Source organism: Pteropus alecto, unplaced genomic scaffold, assembly GCF_000325575.1.
Source record: "Pteropus alecto unplaced genomic scaffold, ASM32557v1 scaffold3, whole genome shotgun sequence".
Lineage (NCBI taxonomy): Eukaryota > Metazoa > Chordata > Mammalia > Chiroptera > Pteropodidae > Pteropus > Pteropus alecto.
Genome location: NW_006442484.1, coordinates 7139095 through 7151967, shown reverse-complemented (window position 1 = coordinate 7151967; position 12873 = coordinate 7139095). Strand labels below are relative to the sequence as shown.

Below are 12873 nucleotides of genomic sequence, written 5' to 3'. Positions count from 1 at the left end.
GTTTTGCTTACAAAGAAACCCAGGCCAGCTGCAAGCTCAAGGTCACACTAGCCAGGCCAAACAGGTTTCTGAATTCAGAAGGGACTAGGATTTGCCAGTCATTAAAATTTGGATTTCACTCCTTATGAAGATCATTAAAGAAAGGTTAGAGAACTGTTCAGGCCTGGTGAATAACTGGACAGTCAACGCTTATAGGTCTTGAATGGAAGATGATGGGGAACAGTAGAATGGAGGAAGGGTTCCCCAAATAAGGTGGGTTGCTGAAAGATAAGGAAGAACTGGGGAGGAAGCTGTGAGTAAAGGTGGCATTCCAGGCTTCACTGAAGACCGGAGTAGAGAGGATGGCTGTGGGAAGGTGGAGGGCATGCTCAGGGTCTTTCTTAAAGAGATTGGAGGGGGTGTGGCAGGACCCTCCCTGACATACCTCCTCTGTGGTATCTTCCAGGCCCAGAGGCTGCTGGGCCCAAGGAGGCCCCACCGGTGCTTCTTTGAATCCTTCATCCGAACCCTCATCATCGTGTGTGCCGCCCTGGCTGTGGTACTCTCCTCCGTCTCCATCTGTGATGGCCACTGGCTCCTGGCTGAAGACCGCCTCTTTGGGCTGTGGCACTTCTGTACCACCTCCAACCAGACCGGGCCACACTGCCTCAGAGACCTGAGTCAGTCCCATGTGCCAGGGCTGGCTGTGGGCATGGGCCTGGCTCGCAGCGTGAGCACCTTGGCCGTGGTGGCTGCCATTTTTGGCCTGGAGCTCCTCATGGTATCCCAGGTGTGTGAGGACCTCCACTCACGGCGCAAGTGGGCCCTGGGCTCCGTCTTCCTCCTCATCTCATTTGTGCTCTCCTCTGGTGGGCTCCTGAGCTTTGTGATCCTCCTCAGGAACCAGGTCACGCTCATCGGCTTCACCCTGATGTTCTGGTGCCAGTTCACTGCCTCCTTCCTCTTCTTCTTGAATGCCATCAGTGGCCTGCACATCAACAGCATCACCCATCCCTGGGGCCAACCAAGGAAATTTTAGCCTCCCCCACCACTCCGAAGGCGTCTGATTCTATAAGAAAGTGTGGTCAAGATGGGACTTTTCCAACGTGTGACCTCTGGTGGGATAAGGGTGGGACAGTGACCTCGAAACTGCTGCCTCTTGGCCAGTAACTTTTGGACAGTTAGCCAGAAATGGCCCAGGGACCTTTGCAGCTGGTCTGCAGGGCCAGAAGTCAGGAGGGTGCCTCAGTGCCACCAGCTGCACAGGCTTAGCCAAGTTATTAGAATGTAGATTTTAGAAGAACACATTTTAAAACCCTTTTCTTGAATCCTTCTTCCTGGGCAGCTCTGGTAACTAGTGCTTGGGCTGGCTACACATTTTAGGGCTCTGTACTGGGATATAAGCTGTAGGGTTCCTAGGGCCTCCCAGGGTTGCTAAGAGTGGGTCATTTTTGCCAGATAAGGGTGTCTAGTCAGTGCCTAGGACTTTTCTTCTACCAGCTCAAAGGACCTTTGTGTGCATTTCCCTGCTTTAGCTGTGGTCATGCCAGGGAGGCAGAGTTCAGGATTCCCTCAGAGTTTCTTGCACATGGTAGGTTTTCAAACTATTTGTCTTGATTCGATCCCTGCCCTTTGTGGAACCCAGTAATTTCTGGATAACCCCAGCTTGCAGCAGCTGGCTGACTCACTTTGAGAAAAATTCTGAGCAAGACCTCCAGGAAGGTCCACCTGATTTCTAATGCACAGCCCTCCCTGAGGTGAGAGTGTGTGTGTCCATCTTTGCTGGGGTCCAGACAGCCTCAGGGTGCCATATTTGATCCTAGAACACATTTCAAAGAACACACATCTGGACCTTGGGTCATAGTTAATAACTATCCTGGGGATGACCGCAGGTGAAGGGGACCAGGAACCAGTGGAGATTTCCATCCTTGCCAGCAGATCAGTGTTTGGGTGCCCTACCTTACCCCATTTACAGTCCTTTTTTTGCCCTCAGCGCATTCCATTCTACACTATTCCCATCCCGCTCCCCTACCCGATGAATTCTGGTCTACCTTGGTTCATTCTGGCTGCCACTAATCCCATGAGGTTTTGGTTTCTGCCCTGCCCTTGTCATGGCTGGTCCTTTTCCTGGGCTGGCCTGAGCACCTATACCTACCTCTTGTGATTTTTTTAAAAATTTTTATTCCAAAATGTATATAGTCTGTGGAGATGCTTCAAGAAAGGTGTTGTGGACCATCTGGTATTTTGGGAAGCAGAACTCATTACCGTATAGGCTTGGTTTTTAGTCCTGGAAGTGGGCACCTGGCTTTCTCGCCAGAAGCAGTCTACAAGAATCAAAGGGTGACCTCCTTGTCTCTGCCGGGGAGAGGTGTGAAGGTGGAGAGCCAGAGCAAGAGAGGAATAGCACCCATCCATGGTCACCCAAAGCCAGGACTAGAGCTGGCCCACCCACCAGCAAGATGCTCGTTCCTCTACGCTGGGGGAGAGTTCTCCACTCTGTCCAGAATGTGTTCCCCTGAGCACACGTAGGTTTTATTTTGTAAAAGGGTTCAAATATAAAGTCATCTTTAATCCTCACAAGGCTGGCAGAGAGGGAGTATTGACATTGAAGGGAACTGATATCCAAGGAAGAAAGGATAAGACTAAAATGGCCAATGGGTCAGGGAGACAGGCCGCGTAAAACACACAGCCTTGGAACATGAGGGTTTGAGACCAAAAACCTTGGACTGGACTTCTGCCACTTCATTGCCCATAACTTGGGAAAATTGTAGGCCCTTGGTAAACCTGTTTCTGTTTTGTCAAATGCGATCATGCCCACCTGCAGTACCTGCATGGGAGAGCTGTGGATAACTGACCGAAAGAGTAAGAATAGAGGGACACCTTATATCATGCTAGGGTTACTAAAAGGGAGCTGGGGGTCTTGGGGCTCTCCTAGCCTCCACGGGGACTTGATCAGATTAATTCAGCTGTTGTATTGAGGCTCTAGGATGAAAGCTACTGGGCAGGTGAGTTGCAGTGAGGGTCCACCTAGGGTCAGGGGCCTCAATTTCTCATGTTTCCTGGGATTCTAAGCTTGTCCCTGAAAACTGGAGCATGGATCAGGGAAGCCCCATTCTCTAGGAAGGGGTAGGGGCATTGGCCAGAGCATCTTCCCTCACCTTGTCTCAAAAGCAAAAAGATTGACAAATATAGACCAAATCTCACCCCAGTAACTATTTATTTCCCTGCTCCCTTCTGGGACTCCTGAGCTGCTCCTCCCAGAAGAACACAACAGACCCAAATTCCAGGCCCTCTCTCCCCACCTCATGGTGACCTAAGTTCCATAGGTTCAGTTCTAAGGAATTCTCACTGTACCCGCCATCCCCACACCAAGGCCTGGAAGAGACTGTTAGTCACAGAAGAAAGCACATGATATCTGCCAGGAAAACGAACTGTCTTGTAGCAGTGTCCTGCCCTCTTAGTTTCCAGCTTGACTTCTGTCCATGGGTGGCTGGCCCTGTTCCATCCTCAGGTGCTGGTCCTGCGGGAGCATTGGCTAGGCCCTGAGAGGCTGGCCTTAGTGCTGTTTGTAAGGCTGCTGGTGCCGTTGTTAAAGGAGGAGCTGAGGGCCACGGGACGCAGTGGGATCTCATGGAGGTGCCACTGCCGCCACTTCTTCTGTACCTCCAGCTGCACCTGGCCCCAGAAATCAGCTGTTAGCCCAGGAGGGAAGAACAAAAAGGACCCGGTACCCAGAGTTCTGTTCACCCCGCTGGGGCCTCTGCACAGGCCTTGCCACTCTTGCCTAGTGGTCATGCCCTGCCCTCTCTTTCAGGCCAGATTGACCAGTTCCTGCCCGGATGTCAAGGTATTGAGAGCTTCCTCTGGGCATAAATCAGCTGCAGTTTCACTACTGTGCTGGGAAGAAGGGGCTTATGGTTTCACAAACTCCAGAACTCCAACATCTACTTCACCTGTGACAACTGGACGCATTCCTATGAAGCCATCTAGCTTAGAACTTATCTGGAGGCCAGAGAGCTATTCTTTGTAAATTTCCTTCACGATCCTCAGCCATAACAGCAAAACCTTTTGAGGCTAGGCTTAATACCTGATTTTTGTAAAATAGAGGTTATTCTCATTCACCATTCAAGTGCAGTGAACCAGATAGATGGTCAACAGTCACAGGCTTTGCTTGTGTACAATGCTATGTTCAACTAATGACTGCACAGCTTCTATGTGCCAGGAACCTCATGTCCTGACACATGCTCTGGGCAGGGGCAGAGGCTTCAAGGAGTCAATGCTCATTTGGGGAATCTCTGAGAATTAATTTGGCAAACGTCATCTGAGTCACTCATCTTAGAGATGAATCCCAGAGAAGGGCAGTGACAGATCATCCAGCAAGCAGCAGAACAGTCGGGAGCCCGGGTTCTGGTTGGTGTACCTCCACTTTCCTCCATTTCCCCGAACTTCCCAAAGATAAGAATCACTTGGAGTGCTTGTTGAAAAACATTCGTAGGCTCCACTCCAGACCATTGTTTGCTGAATTAGAAATGGGGGTAGGACCCGGCAAGTTTACCAAGCTCTCCGGATGACCTGTTGCTCCCATGAAGTGAGCTCAGGCTCCTAGAAGACAGGCCTAAGCCAGGAGGCCCTGGCCTCACCCGCCCACACCCCTACTCCTCCCCACCCCCTTTCAGGGTAGCTCCCTTTGAAGCGGAATCCAGTGGCTAGGGAGCTTCTTCAGGCATCTGGTCCACCCAAGCACACTCACCTCTCTGTTGAGGAAGCAGTAGAGGACTGCCACTAGCAGGCCCTGCGGAGGGAGCAGAGGCAGCAGGGGGTCAGTGTAGATGCTCCAGCACCAGCCTCCTTCCTCCAACCTCCTCCCCAGTTCTTTGATCACCAGGCCCAGGCTCACTACCCCCACTTTGGAAGTGTTCCAGAGCCTTCCCACACCTCTCACCTCGGGGTGTAGGGGGTCCTCTTATGGGCCCTCCCAGTGTCCCTGGCTGTGCTGGCATCATTCAGCACAGATGGCTCCTTGGGGTCAAGGACAGGGTCTCTTTTCATCTGTCATTCCCAATGTCTACTCATATGGCATCAGTAAAAAAGTAAGGGCTGCTGACTTGGGCCATGGGGAAGGCACGTCACCTAGACTGGTCAGGTGGGCCATTTGGGAGAAGCAGGGAGTTGTGGCACCTAAAACACACCTGCCCCAGGAGGGGGAGTTGAGGCCAGCCCATGTGAGACCCTGGCACCTAAGTGGGCTCATTTTCAAGATAAGCTGGAAATCTGGAGATGGTTAAACATGGACAACTATTCAAATTGAAAAATATGTGAATATGTAGTTAGAACAAAGCTTGCGTGCAGGTCCTGGCTAGCCAGCAGTGGGGCTTGACTTCTGTGCTTAATGCGCAGGTGAATGCATTGGGGGCTACATCTGCCTTGTGTTCCCTGGCATGGTGGGGTTCTATGCCTATCAGGACCCTCCCTCCTTGATACCTCTTGTTTTCCTGATAATGTCCCTTGGGATTCTGGCATGGATCTCTGCCAGAGTAGGGATTACAGTCTGGTTATAGGATTTGAGCCTAAGAGGTCTGCACGGAACCATGAGCTGTAAGCAGGGTCTTTGCACTGCGAATACCCTGCTAACCTCCTCAGGGACCTACCACAGGTCAGCCTGGTCTTCCTTACAGGCCCTGCCTTCAGTCTTCTCCATCTGGTCAACACCTTCCCCTTCAGAGGTCTGGGTGCTACAGCTCTGAATTCAGGTGGCCTAACCCTCCTCCCTACTCCTCTCTGGGCCTGCCCTTACCACATTGGAAAGGATTCCAAAGAGCAATGAATCAACCTGTCTGATAAGCTTAATATGTAGGACTGCTGAGGGTTATTGGCATTTAACAAGTCTTAGTGACGAAACGAAAAGGATTTGCTTTAGAATGTCAGGCATCCATGACTGCTGCCTAGAATGGGGACAATTTGGAGTGTGGGGCAGCAAACACTAAGGCAGTGGTTTCCAAGTTATCCTGCACGTTAGAATCACCTGGGAGCTCTGCCCAGGTTGCATTCTGTACTCCAAATCTAAATGTCTTAGAGTGGGAGCATCAGTAGCTTTGAAAGTTTCCCCAGATGGTTCAAACAGGCATCACTTACTAGAAACCACTGTCAGAAGGCGTGATAGTCAGGCTTTGAAATAAAACAGCTGAATCTGAGCATAGCTTGGCTTGCATAATTGTGGACTTCTGGATTCCAGGTGCTTCCTTTAATCCTTACCAAAGCCCTAGGAGGTAGATGGGAGGATTCCCTCCACAGTGAGGGAACTGAGTCACAGGGATTTAGGCAAGACTGGAGCTGTGTGTGCTTGGCCCAGAGCTGGCGGTCAGGCTGCCAGCTAAGGTTGTCGCCCATCTCACTGGGCTCAGGATTGCCTGGGCCTCACCAGTCTGGGCCATGAGAATCCAGGGACAGGTTTTCACTGTTCAAGTGAGGGCAGGAGCCCTGGGTGAGGGAAAAGTAGCTGCGCCCCAGGTGTGTATAGGACAAGCCTCACATAGCTAGCAACTTTAAGAAACTCCACAGTTTTTATACATTTATTAAAAATGAAATCTTTAAAGAATTTTAATGACATGGAGAAAGTTCACAATGGGCATGACAGAGAATTAAACAAGCAGGACACAAAACCACATATCATGATCCCAATTACATGTGTGTGGGGGTAGATCTGTGTGTGTCTTCCTGGGTGGAAAAGAGACTTAGAGGTAAATACGTCAACATCTTAACAGAGGTTATTACTGGGTTATGAGATTATGGATGGATTTTTCTTTTTCTTTTAACTTTTCCTTATTTTCCAGAGGAATTCAATAAACGAGTATTATTTCTACAATCAGAAAGAGCTAATATGACAGTGATAATGGTATCGTGGTTTTTTAAGCATGTCTTTTAGAAATACATACTAAAATACTTACTTTTGAAATAAAATGATGTCTTGGATTTGCTTAAAATGATGGGCGATGGCATGGAGGAATTGGATGGGGTTGGAGATGAAACAGGATAGGCCATTGGTAATGGCCACACAGGGGTTCACTTTACTATTCTCTTCCCTTTTGTATATGGAAGAAATTTTCCATAACACAAATTTTAAAAATATATATTATATATAATTTAAATATATATAATTTAATTGTATAATATATAATGATATAGTAACATAATATGTTTGTATGTGAACAAAGGTTCTTTTTAAAAAAATCTCTTAGAGATCTTTTTTCTTTGTAAACATTTCTATGGGAACATTAGGAAAGTGCTTTTGGTTTTCTCTCAATAAGCCATTCCCCAGAGAGAAGCCAAATGGCCTTTGCTTGGGTAGTCCACAGCCCCAACCACAAGCCCCAGCTCCAGGGGCAGGCAGTCCCCATCCAGACAGGGAGGCAGACCTGGGTCACTATGGTCTCTGAGAGGTCAGTACTCTGTCAGCTGGGTCAAGGCCTTCTATCCATCTGGACCTGGAATCCTTTACCTGCTAAATGGGCCATTGTGAGCCCAGCCTCCACACATGTTATAAGAGCCGTGGGCATGAAAGCTTTTTGGCCCAGAGGAGGAGAATCATGGGTTACACAAGAAGCCAGGTGTTCTAGAGGTCTGGGGTGCTGCTGGGGGACTCTGGGCAGAGGAGACAGCTCTGGGGTGGAGTCTGAAGGTATAGGTTAGGGCAAGACTCAACTCAACTCAATATTGTGCTCCTCCCTGGAACCTGAGAATGACAGATGACCCTGGTCACGCCCACCCTGAACAGAACTCTGGGAATGAGAGACGTTCTGAGCAACCACCCTGAGGCCATGGCCAGCCTGGTGAGGAATACTCTGCAAGATGATCAACCTGGCTTCTTTAGCAAAACCCATTGGGAAAAATTTCTCTCAGGCTCCAAAGCTTTTATCAGTAGGTTTTTCCTGGGAACTAGCTTGTTTTCATCTATGGATACTGTAAATCTTGAAATAGATTGTGTTTCTGTCTTCGCTTTGGCTACTGGGAAACTCAAATCAAATTTATGACCCACCTCTTTCACCCTTATAGGATTTTATCAAATTCGTTTTTGTGTATGAACTCTTTTGACTTTATTTTCTTTTTTCACTGATCCCTCATCTACTTGTTTTTTGTCCTCTGTATGCTTTTCCCGAAAGCGACATCACATTGTTTCTGGAAGGAGATAGCTCTGAGTAAATAAAGAAATAACCTTTTGAAGTTTGGAATTCATGTTAAGAGTCCCTTCTGTTCAAACATCTTTGCTACCTTTTTTAACCTCACAACATCTTGTTAAATAAGTAGGTAGGTGACTTTTACCCTCACTTTTTTCTTTTCTTTTAAGTTGGTTTTTACTTTTAATAAGGTGTATATGCACATAGTTTCAAAGAGTCAAACGATTTTTGTCACAAAAAAACAGCAGTCTCCTGACACTCCCCCGACCCCCATTTCCTGTTCCTCAGAGGCAACTACTTGGAACTCTCTTAACGGATTCTAAATAATATGCTGATGGTGCTACTTCTGGATTTTTCAGTTGGGGGCATTTTTATGGACTTCCCAGTACGACCATGAGGATATTATTATTTGAAACGCCCTCCCACGATGCTCATCTCCCTGCCCCAGTTTTTGATGGTTCAGCCATAGCTGTCAGCGCTTACATTACTGTGACTGTGAAGATGCTGTTGAGAGTTGCGTAATATAGCATGCTAGAGTTACTCTTCCCTTTTGTTTTTCTTGGAGTCAGTGTCTCTCTCCTTAGTTTTATCTCCCACCCCCATTTGACTGGTTCCCCTCCGTCACACAGCACAGTGAGGTCCCTGCCTCCCTTGGGTCTCTGCCAGATGAGACATCCACCTTCCCAAACCGCACTGCTGAACTCTTCCGGGAAGATCTGGCTTTAAATGGCCTCCAGGTTTCTCTAAGGAAAGAAAGAACGCCTCTTTTCCTAAAGTCATAGTCCCTGAAACTTACCTGGAATGAGCCAAGGGCCAATTCAAAAAACAGCTGAATCTCCATGGCATCTTCTGGGGAGAGGGCAAAGACGATGTAGTGGACTCCGAAGAGGGGGATCAGCAGGAGGGTGGACTTGGCTAGACGCCTGGGGACACAGAGACACAGAGACATGCTGCAGTCTCCCACCCTCTCCCCTACCTGTGGGCACAGGTTCCATACGCCTCCTCTCTTGCTTCATTGCAGGAGGCTTCGTAGCAGTGTTCCCATACTTTTTTGTTTTTACTTTTTATTTTGTAGAATTTCTGACTCCCACGGACCCATCACCCAGATACAATATTTATCAACCCATGGCCAATCTCTAAACTTTCTGATCATGCACCCCACCAGTAAAAACATCTGAACTTGGACCAACCCAAATAGCTATTTATAAATTATATACATATATGACTCCCATTCTAGGTCTAATGTATTATCAGCAAAGCTAGCATCCTTATTTGATAATAAATAAGAAGTGTTTTCATTTTCTTCCGAGGTTGGAGTTGCCCAATTTAGCAAATAAAAATAGAGGATGCCCAGTTTAATTTGAATTTCGGAAAAACAGTATTTTTTTTTTTTTTTGGTGTGAGTACTAAAAAACTATTGTTTATGCAAAATTCAAATTGAATAGGCATCCTGTATTTTATCTGGCAACTTTATCCTGGATGCCCAACTCTCCCCTACTTTGGAGCCTACTTCTCTAAAGACATTCTAGGGAATCTGCCACCAAGAAATCCAGGCCACTGACAGATTCTCAAAACTCTGAACTTCATGAAGAAAGCTCTTGTCGTACACTGATTCATCTTTAACATCTGTCATGGGCTGAATTGTGTTCCCACTCAAATTCGTAAGTCAAAGCCCTAACCAGCAGGATCTGAGAATGTGGCTGTTTTTTGGAGTTAGGGCCTATAAAGAGGTGAATAAGTTGAAGTCATTGGGATGGAGCTTTAATCCAATCAACTGGTTGGATAAGAGGAGGAGACACCAGGGATGAACACACAGAGAAAAGGCCCCGTGAGGACCCAGCAGGAAAGTGTCTGTTTACAAACCAAGCAGAGAGGCCTTGGGAGAAACCAACGCTGCCAACACCTTGATCTTGGACTTCTGGCCTCCAGAACTGTGAGAAAATTAATTTCTTTTGTTGAAGATACCCAGTCTGTGGTATTTTGTTATGGCAGCCATAGAGAACTAATATAGCATCTCTCTTTAACATCTTAAAGGTTTTAAAGTATTTTTGCATTATACATCTCCTTAAAAATCTGATGAAAGCTAATGTCATTCTTCCCTGAAAAATACACCTGCCTACACAAACTTCTCTGAATTTGGGTCCCTGAAGTCCATTGCTGACTCCCTAGCCTTACTCCAAGAGTGATATCTCTGCCTCCTAGGATCCTGCCGAGGTTTCTTATCTTCCCACCCCAAATGTCTCAGGTTTCACAGTGAACCCAATCCCTCTCCCCCCATTTACATTATAAACTCTTTGGAACCCGGTTGTTTTCCCTTCTCCATCTCCTATAGTGCCTAGCACCAGCTGGGTAAACAGTAGGTGCTCAGTAAATGTGTGCTGACTAAGTGTGTCTAGGTCTCTGCCTTCCACTTACTTATAATGGTTCACTTCATTTCCTCTTGTTTCTTGGGTTCTAAGTTTTCTCATCAGGATTCTTAGAATGTTTATAAAAAGGATGAAATTAATCTGTAAAACACAAGGCAGAGGGGGCACTAAAGGTGATTTGCATACCCCCCAGAAGTCACTGCAGACCACACCCAGGATACACCCAAGATGGCACATCAGTGATTCCCCATCCCCACCCCTTGTCCTAGAAACAAGCTGTCTGTAGGCCTTTAGAGGCACGACATCCCTCCTAGCACTGGGTTGTAGGAGCTCTAAATTGGCTCAGCTGCTGCAGGATTCCTCACACTTGGAGTGTATTGGAACCCCCCGGGGATCTTGTTAAAATGCAGGTCTGGGTGGGCCTGAGATACTAACCAGCTTCCAGGGAATGCCAGACCTGGTCCTTGGACTACACTTTGAGTAGCAAGGCTTTACAGAGATGTTCTTAAAGTTTAGGGTGCAGATTGTTGGGCACCCTCCCCGCAGAGGTCACAGGTCACAAGTCTGGGGTGGGGTGGGACCCAAGAACTTGCATTTTCAACAAGCCCCCAGGTGATGCTGAAGCTGCCCGTCTAGGGACCACACTTCAAGAACTGCTTCAGAGTCTTCTTTTTTTGAACACCTACAGCACCTGGTATTCCTAGGTGGTCTCCCATCCAAGTACTAACCAGGCCCGACCCTGCTTAGCTTCCGAGATCAGACGAGATTAGGCACATTCAAGGTGACATTGCCATAGACGGCTTCAGAGACTTATAGTCACTTGGCAGCTCAACCACCAGCTCCAGGAAGCCATCCTTGATTACCTCCCTTTCCTAATTCGTTGTAGTTAGGGGCGATGTTACTGTGTAAGAGCACTGGAAATATTTGAGAGGGGCAAACACGTGCATCTGTCAAACTTGTGTGTCTGTCCACTTGTCTGCCAATTCGACAACTTCCTAAAGGGCAGGAATGGAGTCTCTTCATTTCTTTTGTTGTCCCCTCCACCAACCTAGTGCCAAACGTTATGAAGTTGCCCACATGGCAGCACCTCTTCTTCCTGCTCACCGCTGGCTTCAGCACCATTTACAGCAGCAGGGATAAGTGGAATTGCCCAACTGGGCACCCTTATTGTTCATGTAAATAGCCCGGGGCCCGGGGACGCTTGCCAAAAGACAAAGGATTAGTGGCCTGTCTAGGACTCCTAACCCAGTGCTGCTTCTTCAGGAACGCTGCTTCTCAGCTTGTTGTGCATCTTGCTCTGAGCTGGCTGTGCATAGGGTAAACTATTGAAGGCTTTATTTTATTTTATTTTATTTTATTTATTTTACTTTATTTTATTATTTATTTTCTTTTATTTTATGTTATGTTATGTTATGTTATTTTACTTTTCGTCTTAGAGTTGTATTTGATTTAATAGGGAGCACTTAAAGGCAAAAGAAAAAAATCTTAAGATCCCTAGAATGAGTCTTAAATAAGAATTATAGGCCTTGTGACAGGCTGGTAGGGAAATATTTTGCTTCCAAGTGACCACCCAACATCCTTCAATTACAAAAGAATACAGTCCTGTGAAATCGATCTGGACACTGGGGCTAGTCGTCCCTTCTCTGGGGCTCTCCAGAGCTGGGCTGTCAGAGTCTCAGAATTACAGAAAGGAAACTGGCTTAATCAAATGAAGATATAGTCTCTTGTGGGAATATTATGCAGTGATAGCATATCGGTTGGTCAAATAACTGCAAATGACATAAGAGAGCTCACATCTATTGCTAAGTGAAGAAAAAAAAAAACTAGGATACAAAAGCATTTTGGAAAAAAAGTATGTGTGCTCAAAGAAAAAGATAGGAAGCAAAAGCACATGTGTATTTACAATGAGAATCTAGGTGCTAACTGGTGATTCGTGGGTGATTTTATTCCCTTTTAAAAAATATATTTTGTATCTTCCAATTTTCTGTTACAAGAATTCTATTTTAAAGGGAAGAAGGAGAAGGACAAGATGGGGTAGGGGTACAAGAGAGAGGGGCAGGGGAGGGGAGGGAAAAGAAGGGGAGGAAGAGGAGAAAGAGGAGGGGAAGGAGATCATGGAATGATCACCTCCTCCCACTGGCCTCAGGGGTTACGCCTTCAGCCAGTGGAAGAGGAAGAGGCTGCTGCTCTGTCCTGTACCCTTTCTTCACTCCGCAAGGCCATGGAAGGTCTGTCAACTGATCCTGCAGCCACGGCATCCCTCCAAGCCCTGTGCATAGCTGAGGAGCTGATTCTATCCATGAGAGAGCCCCACTGTGTCCCTGATGTGTCTTCCTTCCTCTGTCTTTTATCCTCAT

At 47.2% G+C, this 12873-nt stretch overlaps 2 protein-coding genes and 1 pseudogene across 2 annotated transcripts in view; 1 reads left to right on the top strand and 2 right to left on the bottom strand.

Moving 5' to 3' along the window:
* TMEM37 (transmembrane protein 37) overlaps nt 1–3401 on the top strand; it is an 8240-nt gene extending 4839 nt beyond the window's left edge. Inside the window, exon 2 of the mRNA XM_006921005.3 lies at nt 446–3401. Within this exon, the coding sequence (XP_006921067.1) occupies nt 446–1018 (573 nt within the window). The 3' untranslated portion in view covers nt 1019–3401. The remainder of the gene's footprint in view (nt 1–445) is intronic.
* SCTR (secretin receptor) overlaps nt 3180–12873 on the bottom strand; it is a 79046-nt gene continuing 69352 nt past the window's right edge. The window contains exons 10-13 of the mRNA XM_025039559.1: nt 10566–10657; nt 8947–9073; nt 4730–4771; nt 3180–3654 (exon numbers count right to left, since the gene is read on the bottom strand). Of these exons, the coding sequence (XP_024895327.1) occupies nt 3487–3654; nt 4730–4771; nt 8947–9073; nt 10566–10657 (429 nt within the window). The 3' untranslated portion in view covers nt 3180–3486. The remainder of the gene's footprint in view (nt 3655–4729; nt 4772–8946; nt 9074–10565; nt 10658–12873) is intronic.
* LOC112470513 lies at nt 11196–11314 on the bottom strand (annotated as a pseudogene).